This window comes from Pogoniulus pusillus, chromosome 13 (genome assembly GCF_015220805.1).
Source record: "Pogoniulus pusillus isolate bPogPus1 chromosome 13, bPogPus1.pri, whole genome shotgun sequence".
Taxonomy (NCBI): Eukaryota; Metazoa; Chordata; class Aves; order Piciformes; family Lybiidae; genus Pogoniulus; species Pogoniulus pusillus.
In genome coordinates this window covers 13,246,438-13,273,132 of record NC_087276.1, presented here as the reverse complement: position 1 = coordinate 13,273,132, position 26,695 = coordinate 13,246,438, and the positions used below count along the sequence as shown (strand labels likewise).

The 26,695-nt window shown below is 42.5% G+C and overlaps 1 protein-coding gene across 1 annotated transcript; it reads right to left on the bottom strand.

Annotated features, from left to right (window-relative positions):
* Positions 1-1,786: 1,786 nt before the first annotated feature.
* On the bottom strand, positions 1,787-26,681 carry TMEM114 (transmembrane protein 114). Its single transcript, XM_064153026.1, has 8 exons — positions 26,438-26,681; positions 25,232-25,312; positions 17,724-17,861; positions 14,952-15,191; positions 12,430-12,479; positions 11,985-12,054; positions 2,852-2,946; positions 1,787-2,271 (listed from the first exon to the last, which is right to left on the bottom strand). The coding sequence occupies exons 1-4, from the start codon at positions 26,619-26,621 to the stop codon at positions 14,959-14,961; spliced, it is 636 nt and encodes a 211-aa protein (XP_064009096.1). The 5' UTR covers positions 26,622-26,681; the 3' UTR covers positions 1,787-2,271; positions 2,852-2,946; positions 11,985-12,054; positions 12,430-12,479; positions 14,952-14,958.
* Between the last annotated feature and the right edge of the window lie 14 nt (positions 26,682-26,695).

Here is a 26,695-nt window from a genome sequence, read left to right as displayed (position 1 = left end):
GAGAGCAACATTGGTTTACATGTGAAAGAAACTGCCAAATAACTGGGTGTGGGTATTGCAGTGGAGAAGAATGTCATCTCAGAAAACCTCAGTGTTCTTTACAGCTTCTGTAATACTTCAGAATCCTGTGTCCAGTTCTGGGCCCCCCGTCCAAGAGTGACACAGAACTGCTTGAGAGAGTCCATTGCAGAGCCACAAAGGTGATTAAGGGAATAGAACATTTCTCTTACAAGGAGACACTGAGGGAGCTGGGGCTCTTTAGCTTGGAGGAGACTGAGAAGTGACCTCATCAATGCTTATAAATATGTAAAGGGTGAGTGCCAAGAGCATGGAGCCAGGCTCTGCTTGGTGATGCCCAGTGACAGGACAAGGGGCAATGGGTGGAAGTTGAGGCATAGAAACATGTAAACATGAAGAGGATTTTTTCACTGTGAGGGTGACAGAACACTGGAACAGGCTGCCCAGGGGGGTTGTGGAGTCTCCCTCTCTGGAGGTATTCAAAACCCACTTTGAACGTTTTCCTATGTGACCTGGTACAGGTGATCCTGCTCTGGCAGGGGGGCTGGACTGGATGATCTTTTCAAGGTCACTTCCAGCCCCTGACATTCTGTGAATCTGTGACTCAGTGATACTTGTATCATTTTTTGGTGGGAAATGCAGTCCTGGATTTTTAGGGGGTGTTGGTATTCTACTAATTTCAGTCTGTGGGCAGTTACTAGCCTGCTTGTTTGCTTTTAGTCACTGCCAATCTTTTGACTTTCCTGAGTTTGTTGTTTTTTTTCTGGATGCCTTTTCCCCCATTTGAAGAAGCAAAATAATGAGAGCTGCCTTACAGATGAGTTACAAAGTAGAGTTATGCTCATGCTTGTAAAATACACTGGCTTGGCTTATAAAACCCTTTGCTATTATTAGATGTTCTGTTATCCTCTTTTCCAGAAATATACATGGTCATTTTAAAACAAAGAGGGCTAGCTGCTACCCCCTTTTAAACTATTATACATGTACATAAGCTGCTGGATTCTTCACTTCACAGCACTTCACTCCACTTCCCTATACTCCTACCAACCACAGAAATAGCATGAGGGATTCTCATAGAATCACAGAATGGTTTAGGTTGGAAGGGACCCCACAGATCATCTACTCCAACCCTCCTGCCACGGGCAGGGAGACCCCTCAACTAGACTTGACTGCTCAAGGCCTCATCCAACCTGGCCTTGAACACTCCCAGAGCAGAGGCAGCCACAGCCTCCCTGGGCAACCTCTTCTAGAGTCTCAAACAACTTCTTCCTAAGACCTGGTCTAAACCTACCTTCTTCAGCTTCAAACCCTAACCCTTGCCCTATTGCTAGACACCCTTATGAAAAGTCCCTCTCCAGCCTTCCAGCAGAATGTCTTCAGTTACTGGAAGGCAGCTCTAAGGTCCTTCTGGAGTTTACTCTTCTCTAGGCTGAACAACCCCAGCCCTCTCAACCTATGCTCATACCAGAGCGCCTTGATTTTCCAATATAGTTCTTTTACTTTTCAATCTGTTTATGTTTGCAGTTGTATCTGTACTCATGGAGGAAACGTTAAATAAGAGTATGCACAAAACCAAGGGGGCAGGAAGTGGAATGGAAAGAGAAAACTAATCAAATTTTCCAGTACTAACACACAAATACTTCCTACCTATCACATGTTTTTAAACCTGGAACTGGAGGCAGGGGGGCTGCCTGGGATTTTTCAAGTGTTATTACTGTCTTTACACAAAACTGTGTAAACAGAAGCAGTCCAAGATTTCAGATGGAATTATGTGTGTTTCAGTGGTTTTCCCCAGAACTCACAGTAAATGCATGGGTCTCTTACACCTCAACACAGAGCAGGATGACTCCTATTTGGAAGCATGATAGCTGTAGTCCCAGAGGAGACAACAGTTATTTGCTATTTATTGTTACAGACGGTTGCATTACCAGAGGGATTTAAGGACATTTAGCACAACACATGCACTCTATAACTGAGTGAACATGCCCTTTTGCAAACACATCTTCCCCTCTCAGTGCTGCCTGGAGCGCTGAAACTTTCAGGCATTGCCTTATCTGCGATTGCTGACACCTGTTCTATGGGTACAGATAATTCTAGAGGCCTGTCATTTTCTTCTCTAGCTGCCATCTCACCTTCCAGTCTCCTAAGGGCCCTGTCACCCTTAATCACAGTTTTCTCTGTGATGGAAACCACAGGTGAAGAACCAGACAGGTTCCAGACTTGCCCACAGCAGAATTGTTTCCACTTTATTCCCTGGGAAAAGAATGAGGAGCAAATGGGCAGGCGAGGGTGAAAATGCAGATGTACAACAATAGACAGCTACACCAAAAGCAAATGAGCATGAATAACTCTCCTGTTGGATTTTCTTCCTCATTAATTCCCTTCTCCATGTGCAGTTCAGGTATAGTAATACTCCAGGCAAGGATTATGGTGTCATAAGGTTTGAGCTGAATTAAGTGCTTGTCTTTGCAAGACTGAGAAATGGATTTTCATTCAAATCTCTCCAAACCTACATCTGCCAGTTCCACTTAGGTCAACAACAGCAAAACTTTCCTTTGCCTCTGTGAAGCTTAAATTTCTATTTATTCTTCACAACTTTTTCAGCCAGACTTTAAGGTGCTCACCATACATAAAACCTTAGCTTCTATCTGGGTAACTGCGTGAAAACAAAAATAAACAAAAAAGAAGCCAGTGTTTGGACAGTGCTGGTCAGAGTCTTCCATTTACATCCAATATAGTGAATCCTTGGAAAGCAGGGCTGTGTTGATGACATTAAGGCTTTTGCAAAATCTAGCCCTCGAGAATAATTCATTGATTCTACATTAGGACTTACCCAGTGTACAGGTATTGGGATGGTTGCATGCCTCTGAGAATCACAGAATGGTAGGAGTTGGAAGGGATCTCTGGAGATCTTCAAGTCCAAGCCTCCTGCCAAAGCACAGTAAGATGAAATGAGATTTTGCAGAGAGTAGGGACAATGTGATGAAGAACTCCTGCAAGATCCACAGAGTAAGGGCTGGGCTGGGCAGAAGTTACGTTAACCATTTTTCAGATTCACTCTTTGGGCATCACAGCTCCAATCTCTTACTCTGATCAGATCCAGCATTCAATGAAAGGCTCTACAGCAACAGTAAACCTTACCCAACAGCTATTAAAAATAATGCTCAGCCCAGGTCTGCTCAGGAGTCAGACCTCAGCCACCACGTCCCACACGGTGATGTGAGGTGGGAATCAAATTCTGTGGTGACTGCCTAACTTTACAGCACAAAAGGCTGTGTAGCTAAAGCACAGAGTGATACTTTTCTTTGAATGTCACTCTGTGGCATTTTTTTCTGCTGTCACATTAAAAATAGAAGAAAAAGAGGCATGTTCTGGAGCATAGTATGCCTAATTTAACAAAAACTGTGAGGAAATGTACTGTGCTCCTGCTGCAAGATTATGTGCATTTGCTGAAACTACACTGTGCTTGTTACCGACTTGGTAAAGGCTCCTATTACCTACCACGGTCCCTGGATCTGACACTAAGTGAGGCAGCATAAATAGATCAGGATATGGTGGAAGGTTTAACTGTGCACCATCAATTTTATAGCACCTTTAAACCAATATTTACAATAGCTAGCATCAAGTGATTCACTATTTAAAATGCTCCCAAACATGCTATTGACAAACCCACAATTTGCCTTCCATCTCCAATCTCTGAGAGGATATTTTTGGCTCTTTTTTTCTTTTTTTTTTCTTTTTTTTTTTAATGTATTGACACTTAACTTTTTCAGCACAGAATGTATATTGACGGAGCCATCAAGAGAGCAAACACATTAAAACCTAAAACAACAAGCAAAAGCTCTAAATAATACAAAGCTGGACCTACAAGCATGTATGCTGAAAAGCTTTAGATAGCAGGGTCTGCAAACAGAGCCTCAAGCTTCCATTTGGGCTCATGCAGCAAACAAAATAAAAGCAAATCCTGCAATTAGACAGACAATAACAATTTATGGTGTCAGGTCAGAGCCGGACTTGGCTTCTGGGGCTCCAGCCATTCAGCAGCTTGGTAGTCACACAAAAACCTTGAAATTCTTCAGAGCTGCCTTGCTAAAAGTTGCAGCAGAGAAGTCTCTGCTAAAATTTTGCCTAGCAAAAAACAAGATATTAGTGGTTTAAACAATAATTGTCAGCTCAACCAATGGGCAAGGCAAAATAGAGCTCTTCTTTAGCCCTGCCTGGGGAATGAACCTCAAGAGCCAGTGGGCACCAGGACATGGTTACACACCAGCTGTGCCCCCCCAGGGCCCCCCTTTCTTTGCCAAGGCTTCTGCTTTCTAGGAGAATCTGGCCTGTCATCTCTGTCAGATTTCTTTCATCTGTTGTTTGTAGGAGAGAAAACAATTGCAGGTCAAGGACACTTAGGGCAGTAGAGCAGCAGGGATCACCTTGACCAATACCTGCTATCATGAGGTAGAGACCAAGACATCTGAAATTTACACATCCCTTAGCAGCACAGGAGTAACACACAAAATGGAGAACAAAAGCTGCAGCAAAAGCAATGCTATTTCCTCACAAAGTCTGATGAAGGATGGACATTTCCAGTCCTCTGCCTTCGATTGTAGTCTTTGATTCACTTCTGTGTCCCTTCACTTCTTCACTCAGCTCAGCAATCTTCAGGCACCTGTTTTGATCGCCGAGCCATGTATGTTTTCTCTTTTATAAATCATCCCTGTCTCAGCAGGATGAAGTGTTACAGCCCAGTCATTTGCTTCAGGAAAGGGTTTCCTTCCCTCTGGCAGTATGATCTCTTCTCTCATGTTTGTGGATCTGGGCTTATGAAATAAACATTGGACTCATAACCTCAGGAACAAAACTCCTTGTTCTTGTGCTGCCTGAAGAATTCTGGCCTGATTGCAGGGCTCTCAGATGGATTAAGATCGTGGCTAGAGGTTGCAGGATAACTTCTTTTTGGAATTTTCTTCTTTCTCTGATGCACGATCTATAGCAGCACTAAGGTTGATCAGGTTTAGCTCCTTCATACAGCCAGAGATGCAGGCATTTCTGTATCTCTGAAAGTTTTCCCAGTATTGGAAATGCCAGGGCTCAGCCTTAAAAAGTTGGCATCTGATTCTTGCTGCATTTAGTGGGGCACTAAGGAAGAAAGGAGGAACGCTCAGGTTCTATCTCTTCTGTCAGGAATACAGCTCCATACTGAAATTTGTCCCTAGAGTTTGTTGCAGAAATGGGAAATCAGTGAGCAGACCTGGCTTGAGTACTTCTACACAGCACTTCAGTGCCCTCCTTATGATCCCTATGGAACCTATCACCCAGCCCTATCCAATCAACCAGACCATGGCACTAAGTGCCTCATCCAGTCTTTTCTTGGAGGTGTTCAAGAAAAGGCTGGATGAGGCACCTAGTGCCATGGTCTAGTTGATTGGATAGGGCTGGGTGCTAGGTTGGACTGGATGAGCTTGGAGGTCTCTTCCAACCTGGTTGATTCTATGATCCCAGATCCATGGATTGCCAACCACATGCTAATGGCAGCCAAGTTGAGCTGAAATAGTAGCTCTGGTAAGTACAGCTATCACTGCTGCATTGCAAGCACAGAACAAAAGCCCAAGGATGGGAAACGATTGCTTCTAGTGCTACAAAATATCCCACAGGGTCTTCACTTGCTAAATCGTTTTCTGTTAAGTTTATGTATCTCTTCTATTGCCTGTTCCCTTCGAAAACATTTTTTTACTTTATCCTTCAGCCTCTTCCTTCCTACCACTGGAAATGTCTTTACTGGCAGCTTGATTCCACTTGAGTTGTTTTGTAGGAAACTTCATTGCAAAAGGAATTAAGCCTCCCCATTGCACTCAGATGATATGGCCACTGCTGAAAACCTGAGGGGGAAAGCCATGTGAAGAACTGGGAATATTTCTCTATTTTAGGGACAAGAACTGGAAGGAGTTGTTGACAAAGCTTTCCTACGACTGTCACGCTTCTAGGAAAAACTGGTTGCAGCTGTCTTTTAGGATTAACAGTCTTGCTAAATTCCTAAGCTCTTTATTTCTAATTTCACAACTTAATGTTTGAGAAGAGTCCTTTTGCTTGAAAGAAATGCTCCAAATCTCAGGAGGTAAATACCATGCTGCTCTTACTGTTGTATCTGAGCACCCCACAGGTTTAGTTTCAGTCCTCACAGTAATGCTGTGTGGCAGTGTATGGTGTGGGTGCTGCAGAGCTGGATCATCAAGAGGTCACAGCTCACAGAGGGCTTGTGAAGAGCAGGAAATTCCCTCAGGAGTTCTGTCCCTGACTAATGGCCATCCCCATTTCACACCTTTAAAAAGAAAAGATAGTAGAGCTCTACTGCACAGGCAAATGAAAAAGCTGAAGAGTAACAGGTGTGCCCTCCCTTTATCCCAGGGGAAAAGAATCCCCCTTGGCTTCTGTAAGCTCCACCACTTCCTTTGTAGCACCTTCCCTCCCCTTGACTGAAAAAGCAGAGACTCTCCCAAGTACTGCTCCCTGCTCACACAAATGAGGCACCGTCCCTGGGGGTGTTCAAGAAAAGACTGGATGAGGCACTCAGTGCCATGGTCTAGTTGACTGGATAGGGCTGGGTGATAGGTTGGACTCGATGATCTTGGAGGTCTCTTCCAACCTGGTTGATTCTATGATTCTTTTGACTCTTGCGTGGAACAACAGTGACGTGCAGTGGCTGCTCCGGCAAAGCACAGCAGTACCGAACTAGGAATGCTGCTATTGCAGGGACTGCTTCTGTGCAGCGGAATTACATCATACAAACACACTCCAGTTTAGCTGGGTCTTCAGGGTATCCATGTCGTGATAACAACTTATAAACTACTTGGGTGTGCATTGCAAAAGCCTGTTCCAAGCACTAATTTATACCATATCCTTATTTCTCATATAACAGTGCTGTTTAGAGAGGGCAATAGCATTTCAACCAAGTTAGTAGAAAATATTTGTATTGACTGGACAGCCTGATCTAGTTGGAGGTGACCCTGCTCACTGCAGAGGAGTTGGACAAGATGACCTTTGAGGATCCCTTCCAACTCAATACAACCTGTGAATCTGCAACTTGCAGCACTTCATGGGTTGCAACTGAGAGTGCAAGCTGAAATCTGTCTTTAATGAAAGAAAATACGATGAAAATTATTCAAACTCTAAATGAGCTATGGGGAAGGTTTAGCAAAGTCATTTATTCAGCTTGAGACAATCAAGTAGGAACACTGCCATCAAGGGTGGCAGGAAGGGTATCAGTTGGGCCAATGTCAAAAAGCAGCTAAGCGAAGTTTTGGATCTGCTCTTGTCACCTTGGAGGGACAAACTGCTTTCTAAGAACCTTTAGTGTTTTAGTGCTTTTTATGTTGTCTAAATCCCAACACAATTAGGAGTCACAAGGGAATTTGCCCTGTGAGTGGTTTGCTCTCTGTGGGATTATTTTCCCATCTCCCTGGGACAAGCATTCATACAGGCACACCCAAGACAATGGGGTTAATTGAAAAGACTAAGGCTTACCGGTATTAGATTCAATTCTCTTCCTCGATGGGTGAGTATATGCTGGGCCAGGCTTTCAGAAATAAAATGCTAGAGAAGTGTTGCAGAAACCTGATTAGCTTGCCATGGGAAACATGGTTAAGGCCCCACAGATCAGTGTGATCAAGGCAATGCCACATGGATTGCAGACTATTCAACATAAATTATGCCAGAGCCATTTATTGACCATTTTGGCTCTCAATATATACCCTCAGGGCATAAAGCACACACCTACACATTAGCATAATTAGTCAAGGACAACCCACTCCATCAGCATAAACCACACCTTGCTTTCCTCATTAATGAGGTGTCTGTTACCTATCCCATCTGAGATAAGTTAACCAGCAGCAGGTAGAACCAAGGTCAGCATCCACCTGTTATCATCCTTCTTCACTTTGCATTCCCACAGAGAAGCAGCTTTAGAAAGAGTGGGTGTGGGAGTTACTACTCCAATGAGAATGCAGAACTGCTCAGGGAAGGATCGATGAGCTCTAGATGGTATGTAAGAAGAGACCCCTGAAGTTAGAGGGCAGTCTGAATTGTTGTTGTGTTGACAGAGGGTCCTGATGCACTGCTATTACTTGTGAACAGGAGAGCAGAAAAATATGCCCAGGACTGACTCTGAAGGGCAGGCTAGGGAACAGGAGCGTGGATCTTCTGTTGGGTATCTGTATGGGAAGTGACCTTTTTTCTCATGGATGTTGCTGATATCACAGTCTCCTGGTCACTCACTAGTAAGCCAGAGGCCTCCGAGGGGGAAATATCAATTCTTACTTTCAAGAGGAAGCCAACCCAGCAGAGCTCCCTGCACAGAGATACAGTCACATGTCTCTGCACGCTAGTGTGACAAACAAGTGAGGCAGGGCAAAAAAGACACTCTACTGGGCTCTTTTATTAATCAGGTCATTCACCAAAGATTCCCCTATTCAGCTGGATGATTAAAACCAGTTTCTACTTCTGGGTTCATCTGTGGCAACCCACAAAATTCAGGCAGAACAGTTCTCTTTAAGGACATGGCCACTGCTGTTGTTTCTTCTGCTTGTTTGCATGTCTTAGTTCAGTGTCGGCTGCAGGACAGTCAGATGCAGATGGTTCAAATGCTCCTTGCTGCTGTGTGCCAAGTACCTCAAGACTGACATCAGAGTCTTCTTTGTGCATATTGTTGGAGGACTGAATGACACAAGTAGAGCAGGGGGTTTAATTGCCACCTGTTCAACAAAATGGAACTTGCAGTAGTAAGTCACTTGGGTATTTGGATCACTTAGAGCAGCAGTTTAAGGAGTGGATGGGTATGTAGTGATTCTGTAGGTGTGAATCTGAAGGATAGGGATGTTAATGTCTTGATTTCTGCTGGCTGAGGAAGTACCCTGAAGTCATTTCTTTCATCTTTTTTCATTAAATCCTGTATTATTTCTGAGGTTTTGAGAAAGAAATATTTGCATTCTCATGCTGCTCACTGTATTGAACAGGTCTTTGTCTCTTCACTGCACAAAAAAGTCCCAGTCTTCTCAAGTTACTTAGGCAGAACTTTTCCATTTTTCAGAAGAGCCCTGGACTAAAACAAGGTCCTGCCATATGTGGAGTTTGCCACAGAAAGGAAGGAGATAGAGGTTCCAGGTCTGCTGGCTACAGCTGTTGCCACGCCTGCAATGTACTGTTTATAAACAGAAAGGCAGACAACTCAAAAAACTTGTTACAAGCTCTACAGTGGTTGTTCCTTCTATGGATTTTGCCTGCCAGCTTTTGGGTTTTTTTACATAATGAAATGCTTCAATGTACTATACTAATCAAGTGGGAGATGTGCAAAGAAGAGGTTTTCATGCCAAAGGGCTTTAACAGTGCGGATGCAGCCAGCTCCAAAAGGCAGTGGAAACAGAGATTCTTCCATAGTGCAATGCAGTTCAGCCTCTCTGTATGCTGCAGGCATTGCATACAGCATTAGCCTATAAATATTTGAGAGGGGCAGGTTGGATGGAGAAATATGTTAGCTACTCCAGCAGCCAGATGTGTTGTCTAGAAGCATAAGCCATTAGCAAATGCTCTTCAGCTACTGGCAGAGCAATTCTTTTCAATACCCAAGCAGCATTCCACTGAGAGAATCCCAGCCTTCCATGACAAGTGTTTGCCTTGTCCTTGACAAAACCAGGAATGGTAACATAAGCCCATAACTCTTCAGGGCACTGCTTGCCCTGCCTCCGACCCCAGCCAAGGGGTCTTTCAGCTAGCTTTGAAACGAGTGGTGTAGGCAGGCCATCACAATGAAATGCTAAACCAAATAGCTTAAATCATCATGTGGATGAGACAGGCTGTAGAGGTGGTATTCTTAAATAAATGCTTTGTAATTCTCAAGAGCGGTGAGAGATGACCTGACAGTATAAATACACTCAGCTGTGACAGCCCAGCTGAGAAGCAGTAACCCATTAACTGATAACTTGTCTGCTTACAGTCCCACATCCCTTCCTTTCTGACAGTCTTACAAGTATTCACTTGAGTGCCTTGTCCTCAATGGTGATGGAACCTGAAAGGTTCCTGTAGGATCACAAAGATGGGTTTTCTTAGATAACAGACTGAGAAACCAGTTCACACATAACAAGAGATTTCAGTCTGTGACTCTAATTTTAGTTACAGTGGGGTATGACATTGCATCCTTCTTCCTTTCCCTGTGACTCTACATACCTGCAGATTGTCAGCCAGCTGCTGTTCATCTGTTCAGGGATGAAGGAACTATCTCCAAATAGTGTTCATCCAACATATAAATCTAATAGCTTGATCCAGCACTACAGCTAAGAACATTTTTTTTCACAGGAGATGCTCTACCCTAGCAATGTGGCTGGGAAAGAACTACAGATGTATCCAAGTAGTTTATGCAGGGGTATATCGGTAGATCTGGAGTGCACAAGAAGACTGAATATAACATATGTGAGAGGGTGAAGTGGTCTCTTCTACTTTGACAGTTGCTGCACAGTTTCAAAATTCAACAACCTCTTGGTAAGTTTCTCTGTAGTTCCTCAGCTCTTTGAGAGTAGAGCTTCCTGACTTTGCTAGATTAAGTATTTTTGTTGATAAAGGGTAAAGGCTTGAAAAACATGGCATGCTGTTTCCTGCAGAACCCCTCTTACAGTTTCTGGATGGATCTTAATGTCTGTCCCTTTCAGTTGTTCAGTTCTTGGTTCAAGTCTGTCATACTCTGGAAATAAACTAGCTTTTTTTTTTCCATATTATTGGCAACATCAGACATCCAATTGCATTAGTTTTAGCTTAATAATGTTGACATTTATGTTGCAAAGGTAAACAGAAAACAGTACTGGTTGATCTAATCAAAAGGTAGCCATCAATGGAATGACTGTAGCAGCCATCTCCTAAGAACAGAAACAGTAAAAACCTTTAAGAATGTTTTGTGGTTGTTTGGGTGACTTTGTATTTGTTTGCTGATTGTTTGTGGTTTTTTTTAACCAGGGTATTAGGACATTCTCATCATCTGACATTTTAACTTGGCCAGTGGCTGAGAGATGTCACTGGCTTGGGTTCAGTAGTTCCTAGGTGAGATTCTCTGGGCTAAAAAATACAGCAGCTTGAGCATAGTGAACATGCCAGTCTTCTCTGCTCTTCAAGACATACCAAAAATATGATGTATGGAAATCACAGAATCACAGAATGGCTGAGGTTGGAAGGGACCTCAGAGGTCATCTACATGAACCTCTCCGCCATGGGCCGGGACACCTCTCAGCTAGACTCAGCTGCTCAAGGCCTCATACAACCTGGCCTTGAATATCCCCAGGGAGGAAGCAGCCACAGCCTCCCTTGGCAGCCTATTCCATTCTCACCGCTCTTGTACTAAACACCTTCTTCCTAAGATCCAGTCTAAACCTACCGTCCTTCAGCTTCAAGCCATTTCCCCTTCTCCTGCCCCTAGACACCCTTATGAAAAGTCCCTCTGCAGCCTTCCTGTAGGATCTCTTCAGGTATTGGGAGGGAGCTCTAACGTCACCCTCGAGTCTTCTCTTCTCCAGGCTGAACAACCCCATCTCCCTCAACCTTTCCTCACAGCAGAGAAGCTTTCTTTCCAAATACAGGTAACTACCTCGTGTAGCCATGAGATGTCAGCAGAGACCACTGCTTCTATCAAACCAGTCCACAGCGTGAAAAGCTCTCCAAGTTAGAGAATTCGAACTACCATTACGAACTGAAGTGGGATGTGACCCTGCAGTATGTATCGCCACTGATGATGTGCATCTAAAGATGGTGACAGTGACAGGGCTACTGAAAGGACTGGCAAAAAGGGAGAGAAAAGTCTAAGGGCCTTGAGGAAGCCTTTGAATTAGTGACTAGAACTGGGCAGTAGCTCTGTGCACTCTGCCCCCTCGAACACATTGGCCCTGCTCAGTACATCCATTTTTCTTCACTTTAAACACACCTAGGAGTTTGCTACTCACCAGAAGGCAATGGGAACAGCCAGAGTCCTCATCTCAGCAACACATTTTGGGGACCGTAGGCACTAAAGAACTGTAAATAAGCAACAGTTTTGGTACGAGGAAGAAGCTAAGGCCACTTCTGTCAAATTACAAAGCTCCTTCCAGGATGTTTTCACTTTCTAGCATAACTCTTCAAAATATTTAAAGCTTATTGGACTATTCCAAATGATCTTTTTGTATTCAGAAGAAATTTCAGGCAAATTCAGGGGTTCTACAATTATTCATGAGAAGATACTCTTTTATTACCATTGTGCCAGATATTGCAGGAAGCCAGAATGAGAAATTTAGGAAAGCCATGGAAATGAGAATTGCTCTAATTCAATAACAGATTCATTGGCTTTCTAATTAGATGTGGTCATTTGAGTATTTCATATTGTATCTGCACAAGTACCTTATAAATACCTACCACATGTGACACAGGCACTTCAAAAGCATCATATAAACTGTAGAATAGATCTGCAGGGAAAGTGAAAGAAAATAGATACTTTAGTTCTTCCATGTTTTGGTAAACAATTCCCAGCTCTGAGATGTCACTTTATTTAAGTTTACAACATCCAAACCCACTGTAAAATAACACCGGTAATAAAGAATCAAAAAGTAACTCAGATGATATTTTACTGTTACAGCTTACAGTAAAGTCTGAGTAGCATCATACAAATTGTATTATAAATAGCTTCACCAGCACCAAAAACATAGAAATACTACATTTGACATCACTCACAAAAGCATGTGGAATTTTGGCTACAAAGCATTTTTTTACTTACTCTTCTTACAGAGCTGATGCGGTACGCTTTAACTTGTAAAATTACTCAGTTACACAGTCCCAGCACAAGGCAACATGGAAAATAGGTGAAAAATTATGTGGGAGCAAGTGAGAATTACAAAATTGTCCTGGCTATTGACAGAATTTCTGCTGCTCAGTCTATTCGGGATTTCTACCCTCTTTTCATTTTGATAACAAGCAAAGTCTGCCAACTAAGGTCTTAGACTGGCATTCAGAAAATCTAGGTTTATGTGACCCTGGGCAGTTTTTCTGCCTCAGTTCTCCATTCACAGCAAGGCAGTAATAGTGTTTCCTTCTATCTCCACAGACTGCAAGCTCTCAGAAGCTCCCTGCCACTATTTTTTGTAAAGTAATTGGTACTGTGGGACCAAGATCAGAGCTGAGCTCAGTAAATGTGCCATCTGTAGCACAAGACACAATGACAAAATTGTTCTAGTATTTAACAGAGGTAGGTAAATGATGCCCTTTGCACTCCTGGAGTAAGTAAAAGGGACTTGCCCAATTGTGCCTTGCTGACACTGCCCCTGAGCCCGTCTTGAACTGCACTATGCTGAAGTCCTCCAGAAACACACTATCAATCAGAAATGTAGTGGAGCTGTTAAATCTTTGAACTCTATTCAAAGCCACAGCAGTCAGGGCAAAATTTCTCCATTAACTATAGTGGTCACCAAAGTAAACTTTCTCTTCAATGCTATCAAACAGAGGAAAAGATAATAAAGAAAAAAAAAAAACCAAACTAGGCTGCTTGGCACCTATGATGCAACTCAGATATTCTGTGTTTCCTGCTTTACTCAACATTTTTCAGCACATGTTAAATGTATTCTAAAACAAACCACGTGCACAGATTTCAGGAGAAGGAAGCATCATCAAAACTGCTAAGTAAAAAACTGAGAAATATATCAGATACATCTTCTGCATTACAGAACTTAAATTCCAGCTACCAATAAGATGAAAGAGGTAAATATATATAGCCTGAGTGTATGATAGATTTGGGCTGGCTTCAACAGCCAGTTAAAACATCTATCTGGAAAAGCTCCTGTATCTTTCTCCTGCAATACACTCACCACTGCACTGCACTTGAGAACTTCACCATCACAGTCACTACCATCTGCTGGGTAACTAATATCAAATCATTCACAGTATCTAGGCTTTACAGATTTCCATTTTATCACAGCACCAATGACTGGTTTTAGAAATTGGATCATTTCTTCATTTTCACCCTGTAAGTAATGATTTAGGGAAAGACAACATGATGCTGTGTCTTTGCTTAGACAATACATACAGCAGACATGGGTTAGGCTTCTGGGGCTTCCTGGTTTCTCAGATCACTTCATTTTTGTGTGTTGCCACACAGAAATTGTGTGACTATGGTACAGGACAGACAACTGCCTCTCCAGGGAGACATGAAGTAAAAGAAAGCTCCTACAAATATGTATGGTGCACATGAGGGTAAAGATTAATGTCCACCTCTCAAGATGTCCTGGTGTTACAGGTTATTACCAGGGTTCCCCAAATATTCTGAGGTTCTCCCTACTGTGGATTGATGTTACTCTGTGCAACAAACCCACATTAAGTGTGCAACATTCACTGAGCAGCGAACACCTCACTCTCTCTCCTTGGGTTTGGGTGTACAGACACCATGTATCTCCACAGTCCTCCAAAGGCAAGACAAAGATCATCCTACTTTCCACAAAGGAGGAATTTCAGAGCAGCTCTATTGGAATTCTAGGCATATTTATTAGGAATCTCAGAGGAGAAACCAAAAGTTAAGTGGACTGTGTATAGTGGCTTGCTAGGTGTTCTGAGGCACTTTGCTAGAGCAGCAGAAAGCAGAAAAGCAAGGAAGAAATCTGCCTTGTTTTAAGCAATGAATGGAGATGCTTTATGAGTTGCCAGCTGAAATTGGTTCAAAACACTAAGACCACAATGCACTTTCTTCTAAAGTCACAAGAGGTTCCTCACTGACAACACTTGAAATGTTTCACTGATTTATCAGAATCTTTGTGTTTTACAGTTAGCTGCCAGGAGAAGGGTTTAGGGCAGCTGACAAGTCAGTCACACCCTTGCCACTTGCCACCCTGCCTTGGTGCCCAGAGGGACCAAGCTTTCCTAGGCTCTGCAGGGTTCTGTTGTTGCAGTGATACCTGCTGCTCATAGCGCCTGCTCGCGCCGACGCTTCACACCAACAATCCTTGCTGCCAGCAGAAACACAGCCCCGGTCAGCACTTCTGCCACAAAGGAGATCCAGACCAGTGCCAGCGACCAGCCGAACCTGATGTCGATTTCCACCAGGAGATCCTTACTCCTCAGAAGACAGACAGCTTCTTCAAAGGCAGCAGCTGAATATGCAATATAGACACCGATCCCGGCAAGTGTTACAAGAGCTGAGAAAAAAAAACATATTCAGCTGGTTACAATCCCCTGCAGAAAGTCAAAATAATGAACTGGACATCTATTAGGGCTCCTCTGCCACTCCTTCCTACCTACCTAGGCCAGTCAGCCTCTGTTTATGTTTGAAATCTAGCTGAGGCTGTTTTGTTGAAAAGGATGAGAGGGAAGTAAAGGTTAGGTTACTTCTGTTCACAATGTTGCCACTGTTAAATACTGGATCAAAATGTGGAAATCTAGTCATACACATCTTCTACAGACATCCAATGTGTGCACAGCTCTGTTTTCAATAGTGATGTCTCATCGTTGTGCAACACATACAGTCGTCTACCTCTATACAAGAAATCCCACTGCATTTCAGATCAATGACCTGAATTTAGGCTGTTTTCTAATTTTTACTACTGTAAGTTTTCAATGTCCAGTGTAAATGTGTTGGTCTTACTGTCACCTCCCACCAAGTGCTGTGGACTCATGACTATTCGTCACTTCCAAATAACTGATCCAAAGGCATCCTTGGAGCAGACTTAAAAATAAAGAAAGGTACCCAAATGAGAAGCCAGACGTTTTCAGAAAGAAAGGATTGCACAGAAGCTAGCAAACATCCTGGGTCTGGCATCCATGTCATCTCAAAGGACACCTGCTAACTAAAGTCATAACTTCACCAGATCAGTGACAGGGAAGATGTGGTAGAAAGGCCCTGGATTAAAGGACTGCAGCCCAGGGAAAACAGATGCTGGAACACTTGTAGGGCAAGATAGCATCTTATCCACTTCTGAGGGAGAAAAAATCTGGTCTGGCTTTCTGTTAACAAAGATAAGTCTAGACAAGTCTGCATTTTTGCCAGAAACACAAGTTTGAGTAGAAGCAAACCAAGACAGAAGAGTATTATGTTATCCAACCGCTAAACTTCATACTCATATTCCTGACTTCAACCATACTATGACACTTGTACCTTATTCTAATCCTCTGCAAGGGAGAAAAAACCCAAGCCTTTTATACCTTCTGTCACTAGAAATGGCAATAACTGTTTAGCTGGCATTTTCAACAAGGTGTGGTGAGTTCTGTGATCCTCTTCATATGTGGCCACTTTTCAAACAAATGGGGAAGCATATAGGATGTCCTGGGACGTGGAACAGATCAATTCTGTTATTTTTCCAAAACTCTTGGGTTTCTGTAATTGCATCATAAAATATTTCTTCCTGCTGAGACAGAACTATTTAATCAGTACTGAACTCTGTGAACTGGAATAGCCTATAAGACTATGCATACCCTTATGCACATCAAGCCTCAGGTAAAACAGCTGAATAGTTCCACCTGTGAGGGAGGCAGACGTGGTCCCACTCCAAAGGCCATTCTGCAGTCTGCTCATGCTGTCCTGGGAAACAGCACTAGTTGTACCTTCAGAACATATTTTTAAGCACCTCTCTCCTATTGCTGTCTTTGTGTCTCTCTTCACAGTCTGCAACCCAAGGGTCTTAGAAAGGCAAGGTGCTCAATTCCTTAGTAGGATAATCATGCTTTGCACTTTGCAGCTTTTTATCTTTCACTTACTATTTGGAGTAGTTTTCAAATTGCCTAGGCCTTTTTAGTGAATACAGCTTTCTGATGTTCTAAAGGAACAGAATTTAATTCTCTTGCAGAAGAAAAGCATCATGGAGGTGGTTGGTCTTTGTAAGAGCACTTCAGACTGAAAAACATCAGTCAAGACTTGAGACAGCAGCATTTTCTTCCAGCGAGGTCTTAGAAACAAGACTGCACAATCAGCTGCTAAGAATCAATACAGAGGATTCCTTTCTCTGTTGGAGAAAATTTCTATTTCAAGTTACGTTTTGAAATAGTAATGAAAATCTGTTTGGAGAAGGATTTAATGGAGGTGGGTCTAAACCCAGTTTTCTTACTTTGACAGAATGTTCTAATTCAGAAGTGACTTTCTAAAACACACTGGCTTCCAATTGAAATGTTACACTCCATCTAAAATAGCTCTTTGGGGTTTCTTTTTGTTGCCCATAGTTTGGAGACAACATTCTAATTCAAAAGTAACAGTAAAACTAATCCAGAATGCCTAGCAAGACCCTTTCCAGGGACCCACTGCAAAAAAGCCTTTGACAAAATGCCAGTTCTCTTAATGGTTGTAACATCTCTGCAAGGTTACCAAACCCTGTGCATTACTAATTCCAAAGTCACTTCTCCATTACTCCATTACCCTGTCTGTAAAGAACATGGGCACTGTGCTGAGAAGGTATTAAATCTCTTGGATTAATGGGCACAGCAAACACATCATGCTCAGCATGACTCACCCCACAAGGATGTATAGTTGTGTGGGATTATTTGCCTTCCCTGGCTCTAAGTGGCAGCTTTCTATCCCGGAATCCTGTTAGAAGATGAGCAGACAGCAAGTGAATGAGCATCAGCATTATTATGAAACTGAACTCTTGTATAGCTTTTCTTCCCCTGGAAGACAAAGTGATGCTTTGCCAATACAACCTCCTATTATTTAAAAAGGTTAAGCTGAGTGTCTGGTATAATACCTCCAAAAAGAAAAAGCAGTCCAGTCATTAGAAGCAGCAGGTAGGCTCTGGCAAGAATACTGATGAATCCAGTCATTCCACCAAAAATCATCAATATCAGGCTGAGAGGCATCAGGATGACAAATGTTCCATGCATGTCTGAAGGAAAACAAAGAATGTTAACATTTTCATATTTATTATGGTGCCATGTACTAATAACTATTGAGTGCAGAGCCCTTGAAACAGATCAAAGCTTTATTTTGTGCTTCACAAACAAAGAGTTGGACAATCTCTTGGATTTTCAGTTGAAGTTGGCAGGACAGATATATGGTATGGAGAAGAAAGGTAACATAGGGAGCAAGCCCTTCAGAGGATTACAGCCTGTGTTTCACACAAAGACCACAGGATCTGTCCACAAGGATATATTTAAGTATTAAACAGTTCTCAAATATTAAGCCTAGCTGTGTAACAGCTGATGCACTGCATATCAGACAGTCACTGGCAATCTTAATAAAAAGCAGCCCTGCTTATCTGAATCACAGTGAGTGGCATTGTTCTGTTTGGGTGGTGTGATCCAGCAGATGCTTTGGTTAAGTGCTTTCTTTTCTGTTACATGTCCTCTGCTGAACTCATCAAGCAAATTGTTGACCTTTTCCTCTGTTGCAGCTGACCATCAGCTGGAGGTAGATTTTCCCATCCAGCTCTGATTCTGTGCCTGTCATTGTTTTTTACAGCAGCTTTGCTAAGTACATTAACCTATCCTGGTTGCTTCCTCCCATGCTAAACGTTTTACATTAGTCTTTCTTGATCCCTGGATCATTTTAATAGATGTGTAAACAGAGGGTTGCTAAGTATTTTTTATATCACACTGGTTTTTACATCATAAACAATCTTTGTGTCATTGCTCTCTCTCATGCAATCTATCCACAGCACTCAATCCAACCTTTTCTAGAATAACAACAACAAAAAAAGGTAATTACCGCTTCCAGTATCAATTTATTTCCTAACAGAGTGAAGTGCTGAATTACTGAGAAAAACTTTACATCCATTTCCTAAAGGGCCCTAGGCTTCAGTGTCTCATTTAATTTCATAGAGGAACAGTAATACACTATTAGCTGGTTACCAAGGAAAGGAAGTCAGTTAAGCGATCCCAGTGTGTGTGATCAGTTTTAAGTTGCTGTAACTGCCCACTGAATTGGAGGTACTCCACCAGCCACTGGCTAAGGATCCAGTTTATCCTCCTCAGTATCATTACAAAGATAAGACCCTGCTAAGATACCCCGAAAAGGCGTCTGGGTGATAAAATCTGGCCTAATTAACATCTTAGAAGTATGAATGCAAGAGTAGTACAACTCCGTCCTCAAACCGGGCTTTGCTGGGAGAGGAGAAACACAAACTAGCTCACTGCTGGGGCTGCTTTGTGATTTTCCAGGTGTTCCTCACTAGGCAAAAGTGCTGCTAACAACCTATACCTCGAGACAGTGGCACTAACAATTGCTGTTCCTTTCACTTCTCATTCATGGTGTGATTTCAGCTACTGCAGCTAGGACTGTAAGCTTAGCCAGGAGAAGAGCAGATGAAGATGAGGCTCTGAATGAAACCTTTCGAAGCAAAGGGACAACTAAACCATATTGGAGCATTGTCCTGGGGAGTGTCACAGATTACACTAATGATCTGTGAGAGTTGCATGCAATATCTGATTAACTCTCATCTTTATGCCCTCCTCAGTGAAAATACAAGTCTGAGGGATATCCCAGCTGAAACCCAAAAATCCCACTGTGGCAGCCTTATTTTTTCCGACATATCACTGGGACAACATTTCTCATGAATCACCTGCAGCTTTTTTGAAATCCAATATTTAATGGATTGTATTTGATTAAACAGCACTTTTATCACCTCTAGTGTTCTAGTTCAGTACTTAATACCCATTTGTCCATCCTCTATAAAACCTGTAACTGCCTAGGAAACTTATTCTAAAATGCTGCCATGGAAACCACTCAGGAATCTGAATTCATGCCGTCTGGCACATGATATTATGCCATTATATTCCTTGATTAGAGGGACAGAATTAGTTTACAGAAGGACATGACTTAAAATATCTTTACTGTGTTTCTGTCTTCAATCATCATCCATGAAAGAAGTTAAATCATTGATTTTGTAGTCATTTTAGTGGGTTTCAGGTTGTGCTGAAATACATATTTAAGGATTATCTATTATACATAGAACTGTCTTCATTATTATGAAATTTATCTAAGCATTGAAAAAAAAACAACCATCCCTAAGCATTTGGCACAAGAATCATAGAATCAACCAGGTTGGAAGAGACCTCCACGATCACCCAGTCCAACCTACCACCCAGCCCTATCCAGCCAACTAGACCAGGGCACTAAGTGCCTCAGCCAGGCTTTTCTTGAACACTTCCAGGGATGGCGACTCCTCCACCTCCCTGGGCAGCCCATTCCAATGCCAATCACTCTCTCTGTGAAGAACTTCCTCTTAACATCCAGCCTATACCTCCCCTGGCACTTCTTGAGACTGTGTCCCCTTGTTCTGTTGCTGGTTGCCTGGCAGAAGAGACCAACCCCCACCTGGCTCCATCCTCCCTTCAGGTAGTTGTAGACAGAAGTGAGGTCACCCCTTAGCCTTCTCTTCTCCAGGCTAAACAACCCCAGCTCCCTCAGCCTCTCCTTATAGGGTTTGTGTTCCAGGCCCCTCACCAGCTTTGTCGCCCTTCTCTGGACACGTTCCAGCACCTCAACATCTCTCTTGAATTGAAGAGGTACCTGCACTTTCCTGTTAAACAGAATTCTGTGTCCCATTTCTGCTTCTCAATGCCCCAGTTCCCTGTCAGCCCAACACAAGATTCAGTAGTTTAATCTTGAAAGTACCCAAACAAACTGATAGACATTTCAAAAATGTTTCCATCTTTTTTAAAGCAAAAAAATACTTTAGTTGCTGTTTCACTGAAAGTCTAACCAACTGTCTGTAAGAATGACACCTGCAGTGTGTGTCCAGACCTGTGAATTTAGCAGACATCTCTATTACCAACCAACACAATTGTTGATGAGTTATTTGTAATAGGAATCTGTGGAATGAACTAGAAAAATTGAAATGCATCAAAAGTAACCAAGTGCAGTCCAGGAGTTTTGGTAATCATCTCCTGTTAACATGCTGGAGCTGAACTGTTTCAAGCGAATTTTGCATTACTTTGCACAGCAAATAGTCTCTAGAAATCTGTAATAGTCATCTCAACAGAAATACTGCAAATGGAGGCAGCCTTGTTATAAGGACTTGTTTATCTTCTCCAGCAGTAACTGAACAGCCAGTTAGAAAGACAAAAGGCTCTAGCTGAAACAGAATGCTGGCAGTAGCTACAACTAGTGGAGCTGCTCTTTCTCACTTGACAAAGTAATGCACTGAGAAATCCTGACCTGCTTGCGAGGAAGGAAAGAACCAACTTAAGCAATTAGCAATAGAAAAGAACTTCTGTCTCTGCCTGTAAGGCTTCTGGGCTTGAACCCCAGGGATACAAAGGCCTTCATTCCCTCCTGTTCAGTAGAGAAAAGATGATGATGCAGGAGAGCTCATTGGGTTAGAGTAACCCAGAATAATTAGCTGAGCTCTGGACTTTGTGTAACATGTTTAGGATTTGTGCTCTTCTCAGACAACTGGTCACTGAGCTACACTGGAAGACAAACTGCAGAGAGTAGAAATAAAGTAGTGCTAAACTTGGTAAAGGTGTGCACTGACAAATCCCTCCAATACAAAGAATAGGCAGAATGATAAGGGTTGCACTGTGGTTCAAACTGTTGCTACAAAGAAGTGAACTTAAAAATTACAAACATTCATTAGTTGTCAATCATTAGGTCTCATCTGCAGTGATGATAAAATTATCTCATATACATTGTTGTTCTTGTATCTATTGTTAAGTACTGAACCAAATGTTCACTGGAACCTCTCTGAAGGACCCCTGCACTGCTCCTCAGAAACTAAGCAGACCTGTTTAGGTCTACACTGTAAATCCCCCAGGAAAAGTGCAACGGCAACCAAAGAGGAAGGCATTCTGAGTTTCTAACACTAAAAAAATGTTAATTCACCCATCAAGACTGAGGAGAAGTGTGAAAGTACTTTGTTAGTCACTGTCAGTGTGCACACACTTTAAGGGAAGTGTAGTTCAACTGCTCTATTAGATTAGTTTTGATGAAAAAGAAGCAAATACAGCTGTTACATTACAATGACTGAAACACCAGCAGCTGCTCCTGCTGCAAAGATTGCTTCCCTACAGGAAGCACAGACTTGCATGTAGCCTCTTGGTTCCAGCTATATTGATGTCTAAATAGAAAATAGAAATAAATACTCTGGGGAGAATAATTTAAGCAGTTGTGCATGGGCAGCTGCACACTCCAGTCTGGGGTTTATAACAGGAAAAAACATTTACTTCCAGCCATATAGTGGAAACCACATCCATTAACTGACCATCTCTGGACAGTTCAAGAATCGAGGAGAGCCCTTAAAAGTGAACTGTAACAGGAAATCAATCACTGCCACTAACAAAAAATCAGGATCCCCAGAGGCTTAACCATGCCTTGTAAGTACCCAACACAGCTGGCTTGCACGTCAGAGACAAACCAGGCAGCCATGAAGAAATAACAGTAGTTTCTCTCACGTTACTTTTCATAGCACTATCCCCAGCTAGTGGCAGGTAGTCTAGTGGTGAATTTCTCACACAGTGATCAGTGTTTTAAACAACCATGCCATAAGGTAATTTTTAGCAGATAAATATTTTATATATTGTTGGTTTGAGGGGAGAGAAGGCATACACCATGCATTTGGCTGGATGGAGTGATAAGAAAAGAAATGGAAGCTTGTGTATAATCCATTAGAGAAATAGCTCAGGTATTCTTGTGATGTAAAAATACATCATACTGCCAGGCTAAACAAGGCCTAGGTTGATTGACTAAGTAATATTGCTGGTAGCACAGAACTTTAACTTCTATGCCCAGTTTTAATGTGCCAGGAGCTCAGCTGAAAGTATGCAGTAAGCCCCAAAAGAACCTGCTGGGGATGAATAAGAGACAGAATGGAAATATGGAGGAGGAGAACATGAAGGCTCTAATGAAGCATTTGTCTTCTGGCAGTGACCAGCACTTCTGTTTGCACTTAGAGCCAGCTCTCTGCAATCAGCTATAGATTTTCTCACATCTTCTTAGCACTTGTGTCTAATGAAGACATGCTAGGAAGAGTATGAGAAGTAAGGAATGGGGGATGGGATTCCTGATGTATTACCTAAGTGCCTGCATTAGGAGGGAGCCCCTTCTAAATCTTCTCAGAAGTAATTGAGATTGAGTAACAGAAGTTGATGTTGCCAGAGCTCCTGAAAATCAGTTTGCCAACTGAACAGAGAGAAATACAGGTGTACAAATAGACACACTGAGATTAGTTCCATGGGAACGTGCCTCATAGGCACACATATAATTCATTAGAGCTGTGCAATTAGCCTGCTTGCCCCGTGCAGCAACACACAAAGAAAATCCTCTAACTGCACTGGAATCCACGATCCCAGAAGTGCCCTCTAGAATTCTAGCTAAAATGTGATGTAGATAAAGGCTTACCCTTATCTGTCTGAATATGATTCAGTGACCAAAATCAGAAGAAAGAAATGTAAGGCTGAAGAAGACAATATCTCAGTATTTAGCAAACCTAGATGTCCCTTAGAGGTATCTGTAATTCTGAGAAGTAAGAAGTACTGACATAGCCCTTCTTATGTTCAGCTGCTATTGCTGTGTGTCTGTAGCCTCACTATACTGGAACTGCACTGAAGCTGAAGAGCCAAAATATCAAAATGTTCACACTGTAGGGCATTCTAATCAAACCTACTAAGTTCTTTCAGTGATAGTATCTTTGATTTCTTATCTCATCACTTTTAGGCTGTCTATGCCTGCTTATAATAAATTCTGCAAGTGTCTTTGTAGACCTGAATTGTTTGTCCAGGAACCTAAAAACAGGACTTGATGTGAGAGTGAGAGATAAAAAATGTCTCTTAGGCTCTGAAGAGGCTGTAAACTTAGCTATGAATCTAATTTTTACTCATATTCACTATTTTCTTACACTTCATGACTACCAAAGAGCTGTCCTTTGTTCCCAAGCCAATATCAGTTTTATAACTGAAAGAAGTCTGTTTAGTCCTGGCCTTTGTTTTTGCAGAATTCAACTTTACGCTGAAGACCTTTGGTCTAAAATCTCCTTGTCTGCAAAAACTTACTGTTTCTGAAAACAGGAACACAACTTTTGAAATGCTAATCATTAGATCCTGAAGTTTTACATTCCCCAGACATAACAGCCAAGGTGCCCATAATCAAGTAAAGCTCAGTCTGGTAAGGCTCAGTTAACTTTGAACCCTCTAAAAGGTGATCCAGCAGACAATTATTTTGCAGAGTTTTCAGCAACATTAAGCAGCTAAGGCCCTTTATCTTAAGTAAGGAAGATTAAAGAAATGGCACCTTTCAACATGAAAGCACAGAGAGACAATGTGGTTGTTAGTCTTGAAACCATCAATATGTTTGCAGAGCTGTGGCAGTAGCCCACTGGGATCTTGTTCCAACTTTAGCTTTCCAGTTACTGTCGCAGAACAGCTATATTAGCATCAGTACCTCATAGGCTGGCTTTGCCATGCTTGCTGCACTTTGAGCTCCACCATGAGAGGCTACATCAAGAGATTAAAGACACTCTGGAGTTTTGATCAGGGAAGTGGATGGTTTTGAGGGAAAATGTACCATTTTAAGACACATGACAAATGCATATACTCTGCTTGCAACAAGGAAACAGCCAGAGTCAGAGAAAAGTGACTAAATAAAAAGTAAAAAACCAAGCAAGTCCATATACAAGTATGTATGAGCAAAGCACTGTGCAGAATGTGATGCAAAGAAGATAAATCATATTTTAGAAGAAGCCTAAAGCATATTTGAAAATGTTTACTTTGGACTTTCTGAAAACATTCTGACATTGATAAATGAATCTAAAGAAAAAATAAATCCTGGCCAATGCAGTTAGAAACTTGAAGTAATCTTTTTGAACACAATGTTCTTCAGCCTGCTTTTAGTAATTGATTTATTTTCTTAAATTCCCATATCTTTAAGTTTGTTTTCCAGTGCAAGGAATCCTACTGAAAGGGTAAACAATAACCTGTCTTAAAGACTAGTCTAAACATGTGCTTAAGCATTTTCAGTGATGTAGATGAGGGGATTTTTAATATATTTGCCTTTTATTTTTAATAATTGTGTGCCTTCATGAGTCATTTCAGGCAGAAACATCTTTCTCCTGTGGAAGAAATTAGCTGAGCCTGACATCAAATAGATGGCTATTTCAAGAGTAATCCCAATAAAGACCACATCCAGTGACAGGTATTGTACAGAAGCAGAATCAAAACACTCTCAGAGGTCCCCCACTGAATCAGAAACAGGACTTTGTGAGTGGCCAAGGAAGGAGGAAAGAGTGCATGGAAGGATAGAAATAATACAAAAGTTACTTACACAAAAGTTGTCTGTGTGATTCAGTGATGTTTGCACTCTCGTGCCAGAAGGGGTTTATCAAAGGGTAACACTCGCTCCTCACTAAATAGAAAGGAGGAAAAAAAAACAATAGGCAAAATCTATGCTGTAATACCATATCATAATACAGCCTCTTCTTCTATTTTGTGTACTTATAATTCATATAATGTTCTCTTCCCTACCAGTCATTCTTTGGTAGGGAATGAAAAGAGGAGATTTTCAGTACCCAGCATCAGCCAGTTTCTGCTCCAATGAGGCCTGACCACTGAAGTCAAGAGGGAAGCATCTGCTCATTCCAGTGGGGCTCAGGGTACAGCGAAGAGAGAATTCACTCAATTTGTTCCTTCTCCCCTGCTCCACTGGACGTAACATCCTTTCTTACCTATGGTAGACATGACTTCTTGCTTTCAATTGTGACCTGGCATACTAACTAAAGCAAATGGGCAAAACCCTGTAATAGCCATATGAGGCATCATGAAAACCCAGGACTGTCAAACACCAAGCAAGATCAAGCACATCGCAACTACTTGGTGAGTTTTCAGTCACTTACCTTCAGTTAGCATGGGATTCAATTAATTCTATGTATTTATAGATATACACTTCAAAGTAATTTATGTGATTTATAGAAATATTCCATCTTTATACATTAAAAAACATACATTCATTAATGTTATTGACGTTTATATTCTTTATGTTATTATTTCTCATTTTAATGGTTTTAAAGCAGAACTTTCACCCCTTAGTTCCCCCTGACTCAAATGAAAAGCCATTTTTTTCTTTCTAAATGGTTAACGTTTATTAAATTAGCTTGGATTAAAAGTTAATGTAAAATCAGGTTAGAGCAGCAGAAAATTCGCCATCTCCACATCTCCTTTGGAAAGTAATACAGGAGACATTCGGCAAAGAGCTGTCGATGGGAAAAGGGCACCGAGAGGGGCGCGGGCTGCTTCCCAGAGCAAGCCAAAAGCAGCCACCGCAGCCGCCCGCTCCGTCCCCCCCGGGAGCAGCTCCCGGCACACGCCAGGGCTGCCCTCTGCAGCCGGACAAGCCCACAGCCGCCTCCCAGCAACCCACAGCCTGCTTCTAGCCCGCCCACAGCCGCTGCGCCGGACACGCGTGGCCCGAGGCCGGCTGCCGGGGTCCCACCCGCCCTGCCCTGCCCTGCCCTGCTCGCCCCACGCCACTCACCGCGGCAGGTCCGCCACAAGCCCGAGTGCGAGCTGAGGGCATCCGTGCCGTTGCGGGACGTCTCCAGCTTGGAGGCATCGATGATGTACCAGAAGTCCGTCGCGATGGCCACCACGAGGAAGACGAAGCTTGAAACTCCCACCAGGGCCACGAAGAAGGAGAGGACGCCCAGGTTAAGCTTCATGCTGCCGCCCGCCGCCGCCCCGCCGCAGCCGGAGCCCACCGTCGCGCCTCGCCTCGCCTCGCCGGGCCGGGCCT

Excerpts from the sequence above, each read along its gene's own strand:
- TMEM114 (XM_064153026.1), bottom strand. The coding sequence starts at position 26,621 with ATGAAGCTTAACCTGGGCGTCCTCTCCTTCTTCGTGGCCCTGGTGGGA. Across the intron at positions 25,313-26,437 it reads CTTGTGGCGGACCTGCCGCG|TGAGGAGCGAGTGTTACCCT; the intron begins GTGAGTGGCGTG and ends CTTTCTATTTAG. Across the intron at positions 15,192-17,723 it reads ACTGCTTTTTCTTTTTGGAG|CTCTTGTAACACTTGCCGGG; the intron begins GTATTATACCAG and ends TTTTTTTCTCAG.